The sequence below is a fragment of the Lycorma delicatula genome, chromosome 1 (genome assembly GCF_047948215.1).
Source record: "Lycorma delicatula isolate Av1 chromosome 1, ASM4794821v1, whole genome shotgun sequence".
Classification (NCBI taxonomy): Eukaryota; Metazoa; Arthropoda; class Insecta; order Hemiptera; family Fulgoridae; genus Lycorma; species Lycorma delicatula.
In genome coordinates this window covers 177,260,747-177,285,185 of record NC_134455.1, presented here as the reverse complement: position 1 = coordinate 177,285,185, position 24,439 = coordinate 177,260,747, and the positions used below count along the sequence as shown (strand labels likewise).

The following is a 24,439-nucleotide window of genomic DNA, read 5'->3' as shown; positions in this document are numbered from 1 at the left end:
ATATGATGTATATATATATATATATATATACTAGCGGACCAGACAGATGTTGTCGTGACGCGGCATTATTCTGTAATAAATGCACAAACATAAATATAAGTATTTTAATTAAGTTAAAATTAGTAGGAATGTGTTCTAAATTTCATTAAAATGACTATTAATATGATATCAGTTTGTGATTGTTGTATTATTGTAATGGGTTTATTGATTAATTATGTGTAGTATGGTTAATATTTATTTTCACTAAATATTGAGATGTCCGATGAAAACTGAGTTAAAAAATCGAAACGTCGTAAAATTAATAATTAGTGTAATTAATACATTTTCATCCACATTACTACTAATTTTAACTTAACATCATTCTAAAAAAGTACCTCCTACATCTACATATTTTTTTATTTTTTTTATTTAATAATTTTGATGTTTCATAATCATGTAACAGCTTAATTAATCAATTAATAAAAAAATTAAAGCACTGTAAAAAAGCAACGTAGTTAAAGTTTTAGTAAAAAATTTTCTCATTCTTTATTTTAACATCTATTTTATCAAATTTTAGATAATTGTAAATTAAAAATAATTTTAGAAAACTTTTTATAAAATTAATCAGCTAAAATATTATAAATTCAATTTTTTAAATATACTTTAAACTATAATATAAGTAACTTATATTTTAATTTTATAGATGTTATAATTTATTTTACAAACTTAAATTTTTATTTTCAAAGAGCCGTTCAATACTTCTTAAGTTGCATAGAATCAAATGAGAACTGACAATTTAAATTTGTAGGTTAAGTTGAATGTTATTGAATGCACGTGTATACATCATTAACATTTTTTAAAAATCATGTAAAATACTCACTTCAATACTGCACCTTACAAATTTGCACAATGTACATTTTTTAATTAAACTTTAAAACGTTATTTCAATAAATAATAATATAATATTCTCAATAAGCTCGCAATTCTAGCAGACTCGGCAATGCTTCGTTATTGCAAAATCTGAGTATACATACAGATTAAATGACAACAATTGAAAGTTTCATAAAATCTTAAAAAACTGAGCATTAGCATTTTAACAAAATTTAACCTTTCACATTATAAAAGTCAGAATGTAAATAAATCCAAATGGCAAAATAACAGCACTACCTATCAGATTTAATTCACACCACTCTCTAATCACAGCATTCGGTTGAAAATAATTTTTTAACGAAAAGTGTTGTGGCTGCAAAATCATTACAATTAATACTGAACATTAAGAAACTTACAAAACATTACGGAACCTTGTAAAATTTCACCTTTAACTTTATAAAATTCAGAATGTAAATAAATCCAATTGTCAGACCAGCACTACCTATCGGATTTAATTCAAACTATTCTCTAAACACAGTAGTCCGTTAAAAGTACGAATTTTAATGTAAGAACAACAATAAGCTACGACGCAAGTAACTGATATGGGAAAAAGCAACAAAATAAAAAAAATTCTTAGAATCCGATCGCAGCACCAACTACCGGGTTTGACTGATAAACCTAAAATTAAAAAAAAACTTCTAAAACACCATCGCAGCTCTGCCTACCGTACCCAATTGTGAACCTTAACCATCCCAAGATCAACAACACATATAAATTAACAAAACATTTTCACTTCAATACTGTACCTTACAAATTTGCACAATGTATATTTTTTAATTACACTTTAAACGTTATTTCAATAAATAATAATATAATATAATATTACTCAATACGCGCACAATTCTAAACGCGATCGCAGTGCTGCCTACTTGTTACTTAATCAGTTGTGATTTTGTTTACATTGACAACGGCAATACGGGCTCTTTGTGATTGGTCGTTGTGTTTGGCATCGGCCATCTTGCATTGATCTGATTGGTTTTCCTTTGTTTACATTTCTATTTGATTTAATAGCCTCTTATTTATTAAAATACTGTTTACTCGATTTTTTGTAACACAATAATAACACAAAATTACAAAATATTTTTCTCAATTAGATCGCAGCACCAACTGTCGGGACAAACTAAAATTAAAATAGAATATTATTGAATATTCGATACTGCGATGGTAGCGCAGTCTGCCGGATCCAATGTAAAACATTCCAAAATAAACAACTACTTATAAATAAAAAATTAATTTAAAAAAATTTTTCAGTGGACAAAATTGTGAATCTAAATCATTTTCGATTCCCCTCGAACACACAGAAAAAATTTCATCAAAATCGGTCCAGCCGTTTAGGAGGGTTCACTTTCATACACACGCACACAAGAAATATATATATATATATATATAATTTATTTAACAGTTTTTATTTTAGCTTAGTGAATTAGAGGTATATGAATAAATAAATAAATGTTTATTCAGATCAAGATGAAATCAGCAATGGTAAGTGGGCTGATCTACACATAATAAAAAAGGGATAAAGGATTGAAAACCAACAAAAACAGCATTAATAAGTATAAAATTATAAATTTAAAAAAATTTGTTTCTCTGAGAGTAATAATGTTTACTATACAATAAATCATTGAAATTAATAGTGTAATGATGGCATTTAAAGAGATGTATACGGTTCTATTTTGTTGAGCTTAACTTTCTGATATAAAAATGTATATTCGGTTCTGTGATGAAGGCAAAGAAGACCATTTCACAGTTCACTGTAGCCTGTCATGGGATTCTGTTTGTGAATACTTGTCTTATTTTCAGAGCTACTTACGACTCATGGCAGGTTGCCTACAATGTTTATGGCTGTGACAGTTAACCTACGTGCACTGTTTAGTTACTCATCAACATATTAATATTGTTTTTGTAAAATGAAATCTTTAAGTCCATTTTAAACAACTGATTGGAAGTTTTTTTATTTCTTTAAGTATTTTATAAAGAAATAGTAACTGAAACGTAAAAAGGACAATCGTCTAAAATTGTAACGCAAAAATAGTCCCTATATTATGGTTTAACACAAATAAATTTTATATTTCTTAATAATATTTTTTTTTACCAGTGGTTGCTAATATTTTGTAAATAAATGGTATTAATTTTTTTTAAATTTTCTTAAAATATTACGAGTTTTTCTTTTATCTTGAAAAATTCGTGCTAAGTAAAATTTTTTTTATATTCTAATTTTTTGATATGCTAATTCCGTAAAATTTAAGTATATTATTCACATAAAACATTTAATTGTGAAACTATTTCTTACAATCACTATTACTTAATGTATATTTTGTATTTAATTAAACTTATTTTAAGCTTAACAACCAGATGCGCTCAATTAAATGTATTAAAAATTAACTTGAATATTACTCTAAAGAGACTCTTCATTAAAATAAAGAAAATAAAAATAATATAACAAAAAATAATATAAACCAAGAAAATTCTGTTTCGTGGTATAAGAAAATACTACTAAGTTAAATCAAAGTTTATTTATTCATTAAATCTATAAAGGATTCCCTATCTATACACAATGAAATACAGTACACTATTCTTTTGCATTCGGTGGTTACTTCAAATAGATTGCATGCTGTTTAACACACGTGGACATGAATACTGTGCGATTATATCATATACAATTCCCTTTGGGACTAGTACGTGGCTTATGTATGTACATTCTTGTTGGCTTCTATCGAATGAACCACATCTTAACGAACTACTAAAATAAATTATTCAGTGTTATTTAATCTCTTACTTGTTCTCGCTAAAATAAGAAACTTAGTTATCTTTTTTTTACTATATTAAAATCGGTGTCACGATCAATTCCCCTTATAAATTTCTTTATTTTACCACATTGTGTTTTTTTTATTTTTGTTTTATTGCAGAATATTTTAATTCGATACCTTTTCTTAGTCATAATATTACTTCTTACTGGGAAACATTCGAGACACAACATAACATTCGCTTATTCCTAATGGCAACTTCTGAGCCACTTCGTCGACACTAATTACTTTATTCCCCAGTTTATCATAAATAATCGGATTAAAAAAAGGTAGTTTGATGATGGTTTCTTTTCTGCACTAAATTAAAAATCCCAAAAATCATTGCACTAATTCTAAAATTAACATAGGAAATAATATTTAGATCGTACTCTTCAATAAATTTGTAGCCGGTGAAAAAAAAATTATTGTATTCATTTGACAGATTTTTTGAATTTTGACAAAAAATATTCAGTTAGATTAAAAAAGTGTTTTATAAATTTCAGAAAAAAGAAATAGCAATGTTTTTTTTTAAATAAATTTGGGTAATAATAGGTTACAAACCGATTTCATAGTTGTACAAATACAAATATCTTACACCATTAGACTGGATGGCTGGATGATGCAACGGTTATAATTCTGGCTTCTAGGTTAACTGGTCTCAGGTTATTTCCTAGCAAACTTTTTTGTCGTTTTACTGATAATTTTATTCATTAAATGACCAGTACTTTTTTCATTTATGAAGCGTGGTTTGAAATCTTAATAATTTTTCTCTATAAGAAAATGTTTTGAGTAATTACAAGAATATTTGCTTATAAAAATCAATTTTGATGTAAATTCTTTTTCATTTCATTCTTTCGTGAAGAAAAAGGAAATATTTACTAAGAATTCGTTGTATACTATTGCATATTACATTTTTATTTTTGGTTTATATTTTATAATAGTTATTAAAATTGGTAATTTTGTGTATTAATAAATTTAACATACCTCATCTAAATTTAATATGTAGTTACATGTCAATAATTTTTTATATAATAACTACATAAACTACCCATTGGTTTTTCGGGAACCTTCGTACGAATACTTATTGCCCGGAAATGGTCCTCCGTTAACATTCCAAAAAATGTTTTGTAAGAAAGTTTTTAAATTTTATTTAATTTTTGTCTCAAGAAATCTTTACAGAATTTCATCCCCGCAAGACGGTGGAGTTAACCCATTTGAAGTTGAAAAAAGGTTGTGATAGTTATATATTCTAATTGCTTTATCTTTCAGCGGTTAAAGCTAAAATTCATCCTAATACAGTAAATTTTCAACAAAAAAATAAAAAAACGAAAAAGGTTTTGTTTTTCTAAGCATTTATTTGTTTATTAAAGATATCCTGAGAAAGAAAATTTATAAAAATATTTTTCGTCAAGAGAGAGGAGCAAAAATTGTATACTTTGTTAAGATTTAAATAATATATATTTTTTTAGTCTAGTCAAAACATTTTTATTCCTTAGGATTCGTTAAAATAGACTAAACTTGTTCATGCATGTGGAACCTTGTATACGACCTCCTGGGATTGGAGTTCCCAGGGAACACTCAGGCAGTCGCCTACGCTGACGATCTGGCGCTCCTGGTAGCCGGACAGACAGAGGAAGAGGTTGAAGGTAAAGTAAATGAGGCGGTCGACATGGTAAGCGGCTGGATGGAGGAGCGAGGACTGAGTCTGGCCTCTCAGAAAACAACAACGGTGGCGATGGTTGGTCGTAGACGAATTAGGGAGTTGGAAATATCGATCAAGGATACAAGAGTTCACACGTCAAGGAATGTTAAGTACCTCGGCGTGTGGTTAGACAAGTCCTCTTTACTCATCATCTTAAGGAGGCAGCTGGCAAAGCATGAAGGACCCTTGATGCATTTACAAGATGCACTAATGAGTAATAAGAGGGTCCCCGGGCCGGAAAGAGGCGGCTCATACTCTCGGTGGCCACCTCGGTTCTGCTGTATGCGGTGCCGGTGTGTGCGGGGGCACTGGTGAGGGTGAGGAATGAGGGGCTCCTCTCCTCACTCCAGAGGAGGGCAGTGATCAAGGTGGCCTCTGCGTATCGTACGATTTCGGGTGATGCGGTAGAGGTCATCGGCGGGGTCCCCCGATTCGTCTGAGGGCAACACAGCTAACAAGAAGGTACGACGGGATGACGAAGGCTAATACATGGGGAATTCTACTGGAGGAGTAGCAGACCAGGTGGGATGCCACCACTAAGTGCCCCTTGACGAAGAGACTAATTGGTCCGTGGATTCGGAGAGGGTATGGGGAGGTGAGAGTAACTCACCTACCCTTGCGGCGTGTGCACATTGTACGGAAGTAGACACACCAGAGCCCACGTTTTTTAACTGTGCTCGGTGGGATCACGTCAGAGTACAGATGAGATTGGCGTGGCTCACCCCAGAAAACACCGTGTGGTACATGCTCCTAGGCAGGAGGGAATGGAACGCCGTAGAGAATTCTAAGGCACGAAGGAAGAGGAGGAAAGACTCGGGAGGCGGCTCTACGAAGCTAGGAACAGAACTTGATGAGGAATGCTTGCTTTCAGGAAGTACCGGCCATGCGATGCTTTACTACGCCGCGATCAAGGAGATTTTTATTTATTTATATGTATATATATATATATATAATTTTTTTATTTATTAATTTGTTTTACAGGAGAAGTAGGGAGGTGCACTCATGTATGTGTAACGGAATGTTGTAATTTTAAAAAAAAATAGGATCGAAGCAGGGCGACGTGCAGGGTCAGGGAGGTAGTCTTTTTGCATAGGGTGTTCGGGTCCGCCCACATTCAAAAGTGGAGAAGTCGGGACTCCCCGATGATGGCCTTGAAGAACCTTCAAGGAGTTGGTCCCGATGGGAAGGATGTGCGAAACGTACATCTGGAACTGTTAGATTAGGGACAGGATGGGTAGCTCTTTAGTGGAAGGGCATAGCGGCTATCCGGAAGAGGAATGTCGGTGTGTCCTATGTCGATGCAAGATTACACCTTAGTTACATGTCATACATATATCCTCATCTCACTGGTCAGCGGGGGGAGTGGATTGCTTATTGTTTACTAGTTGAACAGATTGCAGCGTACACATAAGGAAAATAAACTACTATTTCACCAAATTCCGTGGTCAACTGGTAGCGTGTTTGGTGGTATTAAGGTTCGAATTTTGTTTTTGCTTTTTTAATGTGAAAAAAGTTATTTTTCATCTTTATTATAAAAAAAACAAGCGACTAGTAATGGGCAGTCAGCTCGTTAAATATATGCTTCACGAAAGAAAAATTTGTCTTTGAAATCAAAACCTACTATGATCTTAATGAAAAAAAATTTCGTTTTTGTTAAAGGGTTTTAGTTTATTCGACGTGAATCTGTAGGAAGTAGGGAAAATTATACATAAAAATAAACCGTTTTTCACTTTTTTTTCGTGGTAATGCAATCACGTTTTAAAATTGTAAAAAGAGATGATTATTACTATAAAAATCTATTTTAAATACAAGAGTTTTTATCTTCATTAATTTTTTTTTTTTAATGTGGTGGCTGTTATAAGAAAAGAAGTGATTTATTTCATTCTATAAATGTAATAAATATTATTATGCAATGTAAAAAAAAAAAAATTGTTCATGCATATAACCTGAAAAACGATACAAATTTGAATAAACAGTACAGTTTTAAATAAAGTAACTAATTGAAGCAAAAACTCGTTTTAATTTATAATGCAGTTTTAAGGCAAATAAAATTCACCATTTAAATTGGTAAAAACGTAATTATATGCATAGAACATAGATAGCACTTGCTACGAAAAATTATATTATTCACTTACCTTCGAAAATACTGATAAAATTTTCGAACTGATAATTTGAGAACAGTTTACCAAATTTTCATAAAAAAATAAATGTAAAGTTAATGTTTCTTTCATAGTTCACTAATGGGAACCTTTCACGTACATTACATGATTTAGATTTTGTATATTTGAATTATTTGTAGGAAGGGATGGTTTCCGAATTTTTGTCTCAAATATTAATTCTATTTAAAAGATAATAAGTAAGGCAGGTAATTAATCCTAAAATTTATATCGAAATATGATACCCCAATTATTTTTACTTGTCATCCTATCAGAAGATTTTTTTGTACATTTGATAACAACAATGTCTCACACACAGATCCATCCTACTAAATCTCAGACTATAAGCCCTCCCATTCTGAGATACTGAACGAAATAAAACTAGCACTCATGCATAAATGCGCATTCGACAACACACGCGCGCATACAAACACAAGAATAATTGCTTTTAATTTTTGTTTTCCAGTACTTTCTACTAATATAGTCTATAACGGTCGGGAAGAAAAAAGTAGTTACATTAAAAACAAAATTTAATTATGAAGAAAGATAATAAATACATAAGTAAATTTTTTTAATAAAACTAAGGTAATGGTAATACTTACTTTTAGTCTCACATATATATATATATATATATATATTATTATTATTATTGAATCATGAGGACGATGGATCGCAAGGCTTATTCCTCTGGTCAGACCGTGGACGGAGCGACGGCATGGAGAAGTGGAGTACTACATGACCCAATTTTTAACGGGTCACGGGTACTTCCGCGCTTACCTCCATGTCATAGGGAAAGCGCCGTCCCCCGACTGCCTGTATTGTCCCGGTGTACGGGACGACGCTGAGCACACCTTTTTCAAATGTGCTTGGTGGGCGGCAGATCGAGGGACACTAGAGGCGGATCACGGAGCACTGAGTCCCCACAACGTGGTTGCGATGATGCTCCGTGACCTGAGCAGCTGGGAAAGCGTAGCCCGATTCGTCGGAAATATACTCAGGGCCAAAAAGGTTGACCTGGATAGTCCTGAAAATTAGGTAGCACCTAACAGGCTAGTATAGGAGGACTCGACCGGAAGTAATGTGTTAAACGGTTGCGGGTCGAGCCCTGGGAGAAAGGGGGGTGGTTTTAGTCGGTAGTCCGCTGATAGTGATTGGATAATACCATCAGCGGGAGCCCGACACTCCGTGCGTAAATGCATTTCCACCTCCCTCCTCAAAAAAAAAAAAAAAATTATTGAATCATGTATGCTGAGACAAAATATCTTTCATAAATAACTTTCTACAGACACCACTGATGAAGCATATTTTAATTGTTTTTTTTTTTTTGTAAATTTTAATTGTTGAAGGTCCAGATAGTCAGAAAATATGGTAAGGAATTTTAAATATAAGAAACGTGAAACAAATAGAATCATCAGCAGATTATTAACGTTTATGATAGAAATTTAATGACAAATGAGTCATGAAAAAATGAACCACACATTTATAGTGAAGGATGAGAAAAGGTGTATTATGAGAAGGATGTGACCACCATTTGTCGTAAATAATGATTTGATACAAATCGTAAAGGAATAAACATTCACGAGAAGAAAAAGTAAAATATGAAAAAAAAAACAGAACATAAAGAAAAGTAAAAAAGAATTCAATTAGTTATGGTTTAATAATATAACAAAGAGCCGACTTCCGTAAAGAAATGGTAGCGTCTTTTATTATAAAGATTCTTAGTTCGAATCCTGAGCAAGCTTTGGCATTTTTCATTCAACAGAAATACTACACATTATACTCACATGTAGAATATTATAAGCTTATACAGTAGATTAATCTAACTTAAAAAAAAATTACATAAAATTGACTGTAAAGTACACATCCTTAAAAACTAAATAATTTGTTCAATATTTCTTTAAAACTAGAAATATAGAATTATCAAAAACTTATTAACGTTTAATTTTGTGCCGAGTCAAACTAACGAAAACTTTAGATTTATAAAACTGATATTTTACATTTTAGTGCAGTTTATTGAGGTCAGATTAATTTCTTTAATTTTATTTTTTATTTAAAATATAGACAGACCTACAAAAACGCTTCTCGTAAAACAACCATTTAAAGAAACAAAAAGGCGATAATCGAGCGCTTAAATAAAAGAAGAAAACAATATAATGAGATTGATACAGAGCATTAGTTAAGGCTACATGGAATTAGGGAATATGAATTAACTTTTTCCAACGAGATTCTGACTAATTTTCCTTTAAAACAAAGCATCAAAATGACACCAGAATTTATATCTTAAAGCTACACTCTTAGGATTTACGTCTGAATTCAATACTAAATAATGATGACAAATAATGGAATTAAAAATACCTTCTAATGATCCACGTACTTAATATAATTTTTCATTTCAAAAAAATCTTCCACTTAAGTTTTGTTGAACATTTTTTTTTTTTTAATCATATAAGTTTTTTCTTTTACCTAGAAATATTTCAATTTATATCCGCTAGATTCTAACTTATCTGTTCACATTTTTACGAAGATTTTGGCTTCAACAAATCGGCTAATTATTAATCATAAAAGACACTATTTGACAATTCCAGAATTTAACGGCAGTAATATCTTATACAATGAAATATGTGTACACCGTTTGAACGAAGCGCAGAGAATATGGAGGAAGTTGAAAATTTCAAAATAAAAAAGTTGATTTTTAACTTGGGAAACATTTTATAGACAAAATCTTCATATTTTTAAAAGAGCTCAAAACTCGTCGCATTAATAAAATTTCGAATAGCTACAGGCCCAGTCGATATCAGCCCTGACTCACACCAACCCCTCTTTGACATTCCAACTTCAAACATTAATGGGATCAATGTCCCATACGCAGAAGCTACGATTCCAAATTTGAAGATATTTTAGACACACGGGCGCACACACACACAAAGTACATGAAAAGGTTTTTACCTTTTCTTTTTAAACTTCTTGACCTTTTATGACTCCCCAGTTAAAAAACAAAAAAGTGGATATTTAACACGATTGACATACTTACCTCTTGTTGTAATCTACAGCATGGTCAAAAGTCCCTTTACATGTTAATAGCATTGTGTAGTTATACATGTAGATAAACTTATATTTTCTACTATTGTTGAGCAGATTGACACTTTATTATTATTATTTCCCGCCATAAGCCGAGTCCTGCGCATGTCACTTCGATTAGTGTGATAAAAACGTGGCAGTTTCAAGTTAAACCATGGCGGATACAAGTGCTTTCACTGTTGAGAAGTGTTTGGTGGCTTCTATGTGGGTTCACGAACGTCAGAACACAAAGTAGACAATGACAGACATTTTGAGAAACTTGGAGGGCCTGAGTAATGGATTTCCTACCAATTATTATGAAAGTAATAGAAAATATAATAATTGGAGTAATCTAGAAAAGGTGTGTTCTGCCACAAAAAGAACACCTGTTGTACGGTAAGAGACCAGGTTTGGAATTCATGGGAACAAAAGCATCGGTCGACTGTTCTCACTCTTCGAGTTGAGTCCGGCATCAGGAAGTTAAAGAAGCTAGAAGTATAAATATTCCCTGAAAAACCACTTAAAGTTCAGTTCTATTTAGCGAGACGTTACGACATCTCGCAGCGAGAGGAGGCTGCGAGTTATGCAAAATGTGAGTCTGCGAGACGTTACGACGTAAGCCCAACGAGGAGAGTTGTGTGAGTTCGGAGGAGTTCCGCGAGCTAATCCAGCGAGACGTTACAACGTCAGTCCAGCGAGGAGAGTCACAGGTGTGAGACGAGAGCAAGACGTCAGTCCAGGAGAGTCTTGAATCCAGTTTGGTACGAGTAAGATGACGCCACGAGTAATTCCAGTATACAAGAAATACTATCGTAATTTACTATGTAAGTATAATTGAAAGAAATAATGCAATAAATTTCATTCATAAACTATTAGGGTAGACAGAAAAGGTATTTGCAAGTGAACTTTATACGATTATAGACTAAGTTAATAATAGACTAGTGGTTAAACAGGGTTAAGACTTATTTAAGGGTTAAGTTTCTTTTGTAAATGGGTCTGAATTCTAGTTTTCTTCTTATCTAGCTGGTATAAATTCTGAACGCTTATTTATTTTGAACTCTGTCTTGAGTGTAATCTGTATTTATTATTTTCTATTGACATTTATTACTTACTATTTGATGTGTAATATTTTGATTGTTATTCTTTGTCGATTACGTTATGTATTATGCTTAGTTTTTATGTCATATTTACTGTTTTGATTATGTTACGTATTAATTGTTTGATTTGTTGTTATTGACATGTAATATTATTATCGTTTACTACTATTATCCTGATTATTATTGTGTTGTAATTATTATATTAATATTTGTGTTCATTAATTGTCACTTATTATTATTATCATTATTGTTATTATTATTAATTTGTCTGGTGGTAATTATGAACATTTTAAGCCAATAAACTGTAATTATATAAATATTCTAAATTGTCAATCTCTCAAAATCCTGACAATATCTTGATATTCAGTTTAATCAACTTTTCTGATTATTTAATTATTACAGACACCATCTTCTAAGAATCTAAAATTATTAAAAAAAAAAAATCAAAAATTTTATTATGAAAATAAATGTTTCAGTTATTTTAATTTTATGTATCGTTAATAAATTTTTACAAATTTCTTCGTTGTTCATTTCATCAGATTTGTTGCCATAATTTTTTTTGTCATTCGTACAACGTGACTCAGTAATAGGTATTACATAGAAAAATATTCAAAACCGAAATAATTACGGGTTTTTTTTATATTTTTTACACCTGTAGTTTGACTTTCTGTTATTTTTTCCATCAAATTCACTTAATATATTCTTCTAAAGGTAAAACTAATAAATTTTATTTTTCCCTTATCATAATTGTACGAAGCCATAAATACTTTGCTCGCATAAACAATTATAGATAATAAAATTCCTAGTTTTTATTACTTATAAATTTCAAAAGTTTGTCGCTTAATGAGTTTGCAATAAATATAAATTTTTCCTATATACAATGTAGAAAACACTTCTAAATTGGAAATTCAAGGTTAAGTCGAAAAACAAATTCATAAAATTTGTTTTTCGAAGCTGCAGCACAACAGCCTCCTCAGAATCGCATTCATAATAGATTAGAAAAAATTCTGACAGTATGTGGGAGAAAATTAATACATAGAGGAAATAAATAAAGGAAAAACGGCTTATTGCCGTTTACAATAAGCCGATGATTGTCTGGACAAATGAAGGAAGAATTAAATAACAAAAAAAAACCAGATAACTGCATATTAAACGAACGAATATTAGTTAGACATCTATTCTGATAGTATTTTGTATGGCCAACAACTGTGCAGTTATTTTTTTCCTAAACCCACTTCAATTCCCTTAAAATAGCATCTAAAACTGACACAATTTTTTTAATGACTATGTGGCAAGGAAAATTTAGCAAAACCTACTACATCCGGACAATTTGTACTGTAACAAAATCCACTGTGTTTAACCTATTTATTTTTGAAAAGTATTTATTGTCTGGTAAAACTCACGATGTCCTTATATACATTTGTTAATATTTATTCACAGTAATTAACTAACCTATGACATAAAGGGCAAAACTGGGGTTATTTTTATTAGTTCTACAGTTGGCCTTTATTGTGCCCTTGCATCAGCTGTCCACACAGTCTTGTAACATTAAAAAATATACAACCTCTTTATGCTGATGTAGTTGTAAATGAAGTTAAGAATATTTTGTGTGTGTTCACACTTACTGTTATATTAATATTGTTTTTATTACACTTCATTATGAATAACGAAGGAGATATTACTCACTGTAAACAGATTAAGGAAGTACCAGTCGGAAAAGGACGAAATATTCGCCGCAAAACTGGGCAAAAAATATTGTAAAACGCAGTAGATAAGTTTTATTACATTACGGAATTTTCTTTTTCAGTTAGTGAACGAAGTATTTGATATATGAAGAATAATTCATAAAGTTCAAATCACTTTCCTAGTGGTAGGGCACTCATTCTTGCACCCGGATCGTAATTTTATCCTGATTGAAAGGAAAGTTGGAAAAATAACAACAATTATTACTCCCAAAAATAATATTGATATTATTGATAAAATTTCACAGTAATCAGACTTGAAGAAGACTGCTCTGTATATAATTTAAAAAAAGAGCGTCTTTATGTTGTGAAGAGACCAGCCCAATGACATTTCAAATTCAATACTTCCAAACACTTTACTCTTATTGGAAAACTTCCTGGTGGTTCAGTTTTTGTTCCAGGTGAGCCTAATTACAAGTCAGATATAGGGGGAGGTAAGGGAATTTGCAATAGAAGAGAATAAATTGGTATAATGAAACCTGAAATATTATTGAAAGGTAAACTACTGAAACCAGATAAATTAAAAAGTATAGGTTAAACATGATAGTAAAAATTGGAAGTAAGATGGCCAGTTGTTACTTTATAGAAACCTAATGAATGTAAATGCCCATGACAATAGTAATAATTTTGGGGAAAATAACTCTGATGAAGATGACTGCGGTGAAATAAATGACGGTGGTGATGATATAATGATCTAATACTATTTTAAAATAGTTATTTTTTATTCATAATTAGTATTTTTATAATACCGTAATAATGTTTTAAAAAGTCTTTGTCAATTTATAAAAAAGTTTTTATTTCATGATTTTCTCTAGATTTTGTACAAATTCTGCAGAATGTTATATACACTCGTATTATTTATTACATACTTAATGTTTTTTGTAATTTTAGATTATGTAGTTTATGATTGTTCCTTATTAACCTAACAATAATGTCATAAAACTTAAAATAAAAATACAATTAAGTGTGGGAAAAATTAAGTAACTAGTTTATTCCAAAACCTCCTGGCATCTAAGGTTTATTCCACAAGCCCCTTTGTCCAATCATTTTCTACGTTTATTTATAAAATAATGGAATACACATTTTTGAAAAATACAGGGCTTACTTGTATCATTGCATTTTTTTGTTGATAAAAAAATAAAAGTCATACATTTATTTTGCATAGCAGCAGAGATAAAGGTTTTCTGTGTATTTATGATCTACACTTTCGATGGATGTAGTGAATTTTGGAACTGGACGACTCAATACGAGGTTAAGGATCATAAGATTTATTTTCTTACAGTTATATTTCGACTGTAAAAGCAGAAATATTTTAAATATGCAGGTAGAGGAAATTAGGTACTGAATTGCTAAGAAAAAATGAAAAGAAAAATTGAGATATTTGAAATTTAAGATTTGTTGTACATATAGCAAACAGGAAAAGATTAAAAGGGAAGAAAAAGATAAACACGAAGTAATGAGGAGAAAATAGAAGCTTAATCAGAGCAGTTCAGAATAGGAAAACTAACTATTTAAGAGGAAAAGAATTAATTAAAACAGCGGAAAAGGAATTAGAGGAAGATATAAAGATGAGAAACCAAAAAAGGGTAAAAGTTATGCCGATCTAAAAGCAGATAGGAGCTATCAGGAGCTCAAAAGTTTAACTGTTGTAGAGGAAAATAAAGAATGATACTAAGACCCTTCTCCGAGCCAAAGCCCTTACTAATAGGAAGTAATTTAAATTTGTAGATTTGTTTCTGTGGATAAAACGTGTACAAGAAAGATGAATGAAAAACACACGAATATAAACTAGTGATTACGGAATCCTAACCTTACAAAAATCAACCTGTATATGTGTACACAAATATTGGTTATGTTTTTTCTTTACCGGTAAATTTGAAACGTAACAACAAACTTCATAATAACATAATTTTTTGTTTATTTCTTATTCTCAATCTAACACTTTATTACTATACCAAAAAAATATCTGTTAAATAGGAACAAAAGAACATAAAATCAAAAACAATATTTTGAAAAGGAATTAATAAAAACTAATTTATAAAAATCCTCGAAACCTAAAAATATTCAAATCTTTAATGTGGAAGATCCTTAATTTTTCTTTTTCTTTTTTATATTATTTTCTCTTAAAAGGATTTTTAAATCAGAATGTAATATAAAATTAGATAAATAATATACATACATAATATATTGGTGATCATACAAAGAATTTTTACTGGAATGATTAGATTTCATTTTTTTCGGCAACCAAAACTACTCCCTTATTGATTCAAATAGAAATTTATATGGTTGTAAAAATTTTCCTTTTTTAATTTATAGATAATTTGTAAGAAGTAAAGCTACAAAGCTTGATTTTATTTAAGATATGAAATTTCATTTTAATTCTAATAATTTTGAGTAATTATTTGAACAAGATAAAACCAAAAATAATGAACTACACGGTGCTGTGGATTATCTTCATTATTTAATAATAATAGTAGTATAATATTTCTGCTCATGTTGATCGCGATGCTAAAACTATTGTTTAAATAATTGTACAATTTTGAAATTAAAAAAAAAAAAAAAAACGCTGTGAAGCTGTTAAATTTATATATATTTTTTTTAAATTTGAAAGAAAATTCAAAGCTACAGGTAAGAAAAAGTTAAATTACTGAAAAAGTTGAAATAAATTAAGTATTTGAAAAGTAAAAGTAGATATATAAAAAAGTAGACATGATTTAATTAGCATAGATTTAATTGTAACATTTTATTCGGATGATAAATTTTTATTTTATTGATTTCAGAGTTATTGATGTCACCGTTGTTGAAAATTTCAGCTTTAAAATTTTTCCAGATGGTTTATTAACCTTACAATAATGTAATAAAACTTACAATAAAAATAGAATTAAGTATGGGAAAAATTAAGTTACTAGTTTTTTCCAAAACTCCTAGCATCTAAGTTTTATTCCACAAGTCCCTTTGTCCAATCATTTTCCACGTTTATTTATAAAATAATGGAATACATATTTTTGAAAAATACAGGGCTTACTTGTATCATTGAATTTTTTTTTGTACTTTTAGTCTCCTAAAAGTGGATTCTTTAACATACGACTTAGATTAGCTGTTTTTAATTTTACCTTTTTTTTAGTGATTTTAGTTGTCTGTAGACCAAATTTCTTATAAAAACTTTGATTTATAACTTCAATTTACAGGTTTATAAAAAGGTTTCTTTATTAACATAAATTTCCTAATTTATAATGCAATGATGCATATGAAGACTATTATTATTAAAATTATACACCAAAATGCTGAATTTTTTATATTTAAAATTGAATTTACTTAAAAAACAACATAAAAATAAAAAGGAAACATTTATTAACTAGTAATATTTACCCAAAAGCTTCCTTATCTCATCCTGGCTGATAAACAGATTGAAATAGGCGTCACAGCTGATAGAGAAAAGGGTTGTCAACAGAAGCGTCGCGATGCCAGGCATCTTGTTAATGCATTCCATTGGTGACATAGACGGGTCAAACTCTCCGCATTTCTGTTGTACTACGTTTGTATATGTGGATAGGATGTTCAGCCGTTCCTAACGTTACATATTACAACTACTACAACGCATGTAATGTTTTAGAAGATTAATATTTTAAAAAGTAATTGTTACCTCCCCTATGGATTTTATTACTTTTAAAAATATATGTTGATTTCAATTAATTTTAAACGATTATTTTTCAAAAATTTATTTTTTAAAATTCATTTCTTAAATTATTTGATACATTTTTAAAAATCACTCTACAATAATTAATTAATAAAATTTAATGCGAGAAACGTTTTGTTTAAATTATTGAAAAATTTATTTTTTTATAAAATCGCGATGAATATTTTTAAAAATTGTAAAAATCTCTCATCTAAGGAAGAAAAATACAGGAAAGTCACGACGACCCTTTACGGACGGTAGCGGGGCGTCCACTGAGCGTCTCTATCAACCCGCCTAATACATCAACCCCCACCAACAGTGATACGCGCATGCTCATCCCCTTACTAATTGTCTACTACCGAGAAATGATCTCAATAATCTGCCAAACTGGTCTTAAGAGCTAAGATTTATCTTCTTATCTTATACCTCCTTATCCACTTAATAATATAAATTACTTAATAAACATTGGCATTTATCCTTTAAAAAATCAACGGCAATTTTAACCTAAATTTTTAATAACTGATCAAAAGAATCTTAGAACTCTTATTATTGAACTTTCAATATTATTTTTACTTTCCCGGCTATAGGGATATATGTTGCTATAGCATCTACAGCTACAAAGGGAAAGTATATAGAACGGTCAAAAAAGATTTAAAAAATTGATCTTTTTTTTAGTTTTGTGCCTTAATGTGACATTAAAAAAAATTTAACAACAAAACGTTTAAGTAAATTGTAAATAATGTGCACAAAAAAAATTATTCCAATACGCACGCACAAACGTCTGGTTTCAGTACCGATTTGTGCGTATGTACGTGTGTATCGTGAGACAACTCTTGACCCCATTCACCTATTTTCTTACGTACATATTATGCATCTTACTTAGTTCTACTCTTACTTAGTAGACAACTACTACCCTTGCGGGAAAAGAATGAAGTAAATTTTTGCAAAAACTGGAAAAATAGCCGAAATAAGATTTAAAATCTTCATTAGGGCACTCTGGCCAAAAAATTCTCTTACAAAAGTTGAAGGTTCTTTTTACCCAGATCACAAATTATCAAAAAAGTTTTTATTTAATATTCACCCTTTTCCAAAAAATGACTTTTTATATTTTTAACTATATTTTGCTTCAGAAAAGTAATTAATCAGAGTATTTTGCAAGTATATGTTCTACATCGATAGGCCTTTAAACACTATAAAATCTGTTAGACCATCCTACTCCAATGATAAGTGATAAAAAAAAAATATTTTTTAAATCTAAACAAAAATTTCTTTTTAATTTAATTTAAATTCAAATCCACCTCGTAAGTTACCCATTGCGTTTAAAATGTAAAAATCTTAATTTTTTTATAGCCCTTACTCATTAGTATTTCTTTTTAAAAAAATTAGCCTAAAATGTTTACCCGCTATTTAAAATATTACAACTTTGTTTTTTAGAATTACAGCTGTATATTTCTATTTTTTATACAGTTCTGAAACATTATTTTTTAAATCTATTATCATCACATAGGGTTACCTTTCTAATTTCACTCGAATACTTCCTCTTGAGTATGAGAGCTCCCAAAATGAAAAAAAGGAATTTTCGTAATTACTGATTTTTAATACTCAAAGCGTATTTTTTTAAGCAACAGTCTCTCAAATAAATTAATACACCTCCCTTGATGGGGAATCTCCAAAATAAAAAATAAAAAATAAATTTTAGTTTAAATAACTTCATTTTCGATTTTAGTTTATTTAAAATTTATTTTAGTGGATCACTTTTTTGTATTTATTTATTTAAATGTACAACATAAAATTAGAAAAATACATTTTTACATAAAAATATGAAAAAAAGAATTCATGATTTTGGTTGTTTTTCATTAAATAAAAAAAAAAAACTATCATAAATACGACTTAAAAAGATTAAATTGATCTGCCGTAGTCAGAAGGTTTTTTTATAAATGTATTTCAGAGTTTTTTCTATTTAGATCATCAGTCAATTGATTTGATAATATTTTCCAAGTTGTTCTGTTCTGCGAAAGCTTTCAACACCAAAATATTCCTCTCCAACATCCTTCATTTTCATTATGGATATTATAAATTCGGTAAACACTTTCGTCAGGTGGGCAGAATCAATTTGAAAATTCTCTAATTTAAGAAATGCATTTTGTTACTTGCAAATTACATGACAAACTTTTAGTAAAATATCTTTTTGTAAATTAATCAAACAGTGTAATTGACAAAAAGTAAAAATTAGATAAAGTTACAGTAAAAAATAGATAGCTATCGAAATCAGCTTACGTAAGTATGAATTAACAATTTTAAATTGAAATTAAATTTTATAATTGAAATTATTTTTTATATTTTACAAATAATTTTTTTAAAATTTCGATATTTTACTATTGAATTTTTTTTTCAGTATAATATTGATGTGAATTGTTGCATTACACAAGTTAAAATGGTATTATTTTATATATATAAATATATATATACATTTTTTTTTTATTTGTTAACGGTGTTGAGAAGATATACCATTTACGTACTCCCCACAAGTGGGGAAGTGTTGGATTCGCACGGGTTTGGCTAGATGTTGATATTAAGAGAATATGTGTGCCCGTATCCTACCGACTAAAATTCTTATTTCACCGTTCCTCCCCAACCAAGGTCGGATTTGCAGTTCAGCAATACGCGACCCGGAAGATGCCTTTGAGCTCGGGAGTCAAGAGTCGCCTTGCCTTATCACCATCACCCATCCACGCAAGCGCGGACGAACGACGGCTCCGCAGAGGGCTGTCTATCGCCCATTCGTTCTCCGGTCACTTCTTCACCTGTAGAGGGCTCATTCTCTTTAACACTCTTTTATCTGCTCTCTCCTTTCTCTCCTACTCCTCTATTTTCTTATTACATCCGGTTATTATTTTGCTAGAACATGTTCTCAGAACATCTTTCTCTTTCCTCTCTTCTCTCATTTTTCTCTTCACTCCTTTCTCTCACTTCTCTGCTTACTCTTATTACCTTAATTTATACCTTAATAAATGGTGACTGCATCGGTATTCCGGCCAGCGGTATTCCGGCCCTCATGACCGGGGCTCTCCACCCTGTCTTATCCTAAACTCCTTGAGCGGCCCTCTGCATTCTTAGCGCTATTACCGCCGTAAAAAACGCGTTGAACGCCCTCCACCATTCTTCCGCAGACAATATGTGCAGAACCAAGTTATCAATATTAAAACCAGACAAACCGTCTACATTCCATAGACCATTCCATGCGACACACGCAAAAAGAGTATGTTCCGCCGTGACAATCCCAGAGCAAAACATACACTGGGGAATCACACGCCTACCAAATTTGAATAAATACTCCTCAAAATCGCCATGGCCAGTGAGCATCTGTGTGGTATAAAAACCCATCCCGCCAAGGACTCTAGCCGACTACTCTTCCACATCATTATCAAAAGTCACAACGAAAAGAAAAAGTTAATTTTGGGCCCATGTTGGTGAATTAAAGTGCTGGGTAAAAATTGTCTGCAAAATGGTACTTTGCAGATGTACCATAATTTTACATATTGACCAGATTCTACTGAACATTCCCCCTTTCTAGATATGACGATGCCTTTTATAGGCTCACTGCGTAGGCCAGAATTTTATTTTTTATACATTACGTAACTAGTTTTTTGTATATGTGAAGTTTAGCCCTTAACCACTTTGAATTTTACAAAAAACTTTAACAAGAAAAAATCTTCCTCTAATCTGTAAAATAGTTTTAAAAAATATAATGCAAAGAAAATATTTATAAGGTATTATATTTGTGGGTTATAAATAGAAACATTAAGAATACGGTTTCAGGAATGGTTAAATGCATAAAAATACAATTTCCTGTACTAAATGAAGACGTTATCTATAATGACTGTTTCCCGTAGAAGAGATGCATTAATTTATTATTTTACACTCTCATTGTTGTTTGTATGACTTTGATGTGTGTAAAAGCATCTGAGGTACAGTGGCACAAATCAGATTTGATTTTTCTGATAGTAATTAAAATCAGCCCCTGTGGTAAACTGAAGATATAACTTATTCGTAGGAGGAAATATCAACTGCGGGTTTGGTATGCTGATATGTATCAGTATAATTTTTTTTCACTGAAGAAAGCAACGGGAAACTACTTAATTCCTCTCACTTCCTTAGTAGTCTGGAATAGGAAGCTTGTTATTCTTAAGAATGGATATACCATTTTTTGTGATGGACTTGTATCAGCAGTCTACAATTATTGTATCTAACATGAATTCATAGGTAACGCAGTAAACACACATCTGACCACGCTGATTATATAAAAGAAACTAGCTGTACCCGCCACACTTCGCTGTGGCACATTGTGGTTGCATGGATGAGAAATGAGAAACAAAACAAAGCATACATTTCATAGAAGTTTAATTTTGCAATACTTGTGGATATACAATATTTTTTTTTGTTTTTTCACTGTCTGCGTAGATATAAAGGCTATCTGGTTTGCCGACTCGGGAACATGCAACATACAGTTGCCCATGTGAGAAGCAATCCGCATCTAAATCTAAACCACACAATTCTAAAGACTGACCTTGAGCTTTATTGATTGTGATTGCAAATGCCAATCGAATTGGGAATTGCAATCTTTTAAATTAAAATGGTATATCGGTCAGGATTATGGGTATTCGAGGAATGAGGACATCTTCACCTTTGAAAGGTCCCGTTAAAATCGTTGCTTCCACTACGTTATTCATCAATTTCTTAACTGCAAGTCACATGCCGTTGCAGAGTTTTGGCTGATTAATATTCCGCAACAGGATAATTGTCATTTTTTGATAGAACCGTTGCTAGAATCAATCTAATGAGGAACTTTTTCCCAGTTCCTCCTGGCGCATCCGAGAAGAAGGTCCCCCCCATCTCCGTCATTTATCATTTACATTATGCGATAATAAATGCCTTTCTGTTCACGCGTTAATTTGGGAATGTTTGATTGGACATATGACTGAAGATCACCAATGTTGTAACTCTGTTCACGGCGTAAATCCACATCAAATTAAGCAATCGCAGCTCGGGTGGGTGCTGGCATTCCCAATTGACTAAGAACTTTAATTGCAATAGCTAAGCACTTGTCTTCAATATTTATCAATGCTTCGTTGTAAATGCCTTCTGTAAATTCCATGGTCATTTTGGTATTTTCTAGGCGTACTCTATGCAAAATATCCTCAGCCATATGCGATCCATATAATTGCGAATAATGCGCGAATTTGGTTTGGATGTGCAGTGTTGCACACGTCATTAATACATATATCCCACTGTTGGTCGTTTTCTAATAAATTCAGAGCTTGGTGAAAGGCGCAGCTCAATCACGACACGATCACACAAAAGTACCTCGATTAAAGTGAATATATAATTCAGATTGTATAATAATTTGAATCAGATGCAAGTGGATACGTTTTTTTTTTTTTTTTGTTAATAAACAACGTAATTGGGAACAGGTATTGTTTCACATGTGACTGCGGTTGTTGTTAGCTAAGTATGGCGAGTGTTCCCCTCGCTTCCGGCAGATGGGGCGGTCACTGGTACACAGCTGACCGTTAAAAAAATTGTTTTCTCACGGTCGCGGGTATGTGACTGATGCGAAAAATAAATACAAACAATCTTTGATGCGGGTTATATATCGTGCTAAAATTTGAGCTCAATCGGTGCAGAACATTTTGAGTTTTTGAAGCGTACACAAACGAACTTAACATTTTTATATATAAAGATATGTGGGCTGCGAAAAAAATCATCATTTTAAATGCTTACAAAAGCAGAGTAATGCTTACAAATTACAGAATAATCAAACGGCGTTGATTTCAGATGTTAATAAACTGACAACGTAAGTAGAAGTTGTGCTGCTTCAGTGTACAACATGATTCTCGAGTATGAATCTACTAATGAATTACGGTCTCCAAAGAAAACAAAACCCCACAGGTTAATGATAAAAACGCGATTCGTAAAAAAATTACCCGAATTTGAATTATTTAGAAATAGTTTAGCGGTGTATTGTGTCCTTTGGAAGAGAATTCGGTTATTGTCTTCGACAACGCTTCTTATCATTAAACGAAAAGAATTCCAGCCGTGTTATAGAAAAACAATGATATCAAAATGTGGCTTAGTTCAAAAAGAATAATTTTTGAAGAGGTTTAAGTTAATGTTCAATCATTGCAAAGGGTTTCGCGTATTAAAAGTAATTATAGTCCGTATAAAATTGGTTTGACACACAACGCCATATTGGTAAGTCGTGTTTTTATTCAGCTTCTAACGAATATGTTTGCCGGCCTCCGTGGCGCGAGTGGTAACGTCTCGGACTTTAATCCGGTGGTTTCGAGTTGGTATCCCGGTCAGGCATGACATTTTCATACGCTATAAATCATTCATATCACCATCTGAAGCAATGCATAAGGTGGTTTCGGAGATTAGAAAAAACAAAAAAAAAAACGATTACTTAGTTGTGTGGTTTCAGTGTTACTATTTGTGAATTTTTGTTCTTTGCTTTTACATAGCAAAGAACGCTAAATGACCAAAAAACGATTGTTTGGTCATATATATGTAAAAAAATAACCTAACAACGGATTTTTTTGTCATTATGTAGGGATATTATTTTCTGTGTATTTGGTTATTTCGACTTTTTTTGTTTGCATAGTCTTAAGTCCATCTGGGCTATAAGAAGGTTGGGTGTTTTAATTTATTTACTGTAAGTCACCCTTCGTGGTAGCTTTTCTTTTTGTTTTGATGTTTTTTTTTTAATAAAATACCGATGTTTTAGCTGTTAAATATAATTCAAAGAAATGTGTTACTTAATCAGTTGTGATTTTGTTTACATTGGCAACGGCCATACAGGCTCTTTGTGATTGGTCGTTTTGTTTGACAGCGGGCATCTTGCATTGATCTGATTGGTTTTCCTTTGTTTACATTCCCATCTGATTTATTAGCCTCTTATTTATTAAAAAACTGTACAAATTAAAAATAGATAGATAGATTTATTAAAAATAGATGAAAACAATCTTTGATGCGGGTTATATCAAAAATTTGAGCTCAATCGGTGCAGAACATTTTGAGTTTTTGAAGCGTACACAAACGACTTAACATTTTTATATATATAGATTAATCACATATTTAAATATAGAAAAAATTGATAATCGATAAAGTTAAGAAATCGATAATAACAAATTTAAATCCATTATACTTGAAAAATACACATGTAACTGCAATGAGTGTATTTTAATTAACAAGTAAAATATGAGCTGAACATTTAACAAACTGAAAATTACGAAATAACATTTTATTTATTGAAAATTA

At 31.1% G+C, this 24,439-nt stretch overlaps 1 protein-coding gene across 2 annotated transcripts in view; it reads right to left on the bottom strand.

Moving 5' to 3' along the window:
- LOC142325780 (tyrosine-protein kinase Dnt-like) overlaps nt 1–17,027 on the bottom strand; it is a 509,730-nt gene extending 492,703 nt beyond the window's left edge. For both annotated transcript variants that reach the window (XM_075367813.1, XM_075367820.1), the window contains exon 1: nt 16,816–17,027. In XM_075367813.1, coding sequence (XP_075223928.1) covers nt 16,816–16,945 — 130 coding nt within the window. In that variant the 5' untranslated portion in view covers nt 16,946–17,027. The remainder of the gene's footprint in view (nt 1–16,815) is intronic.
- Between the last annotated feature and the right edge of the window lie 7,412 nt (nt 17,028–24,439).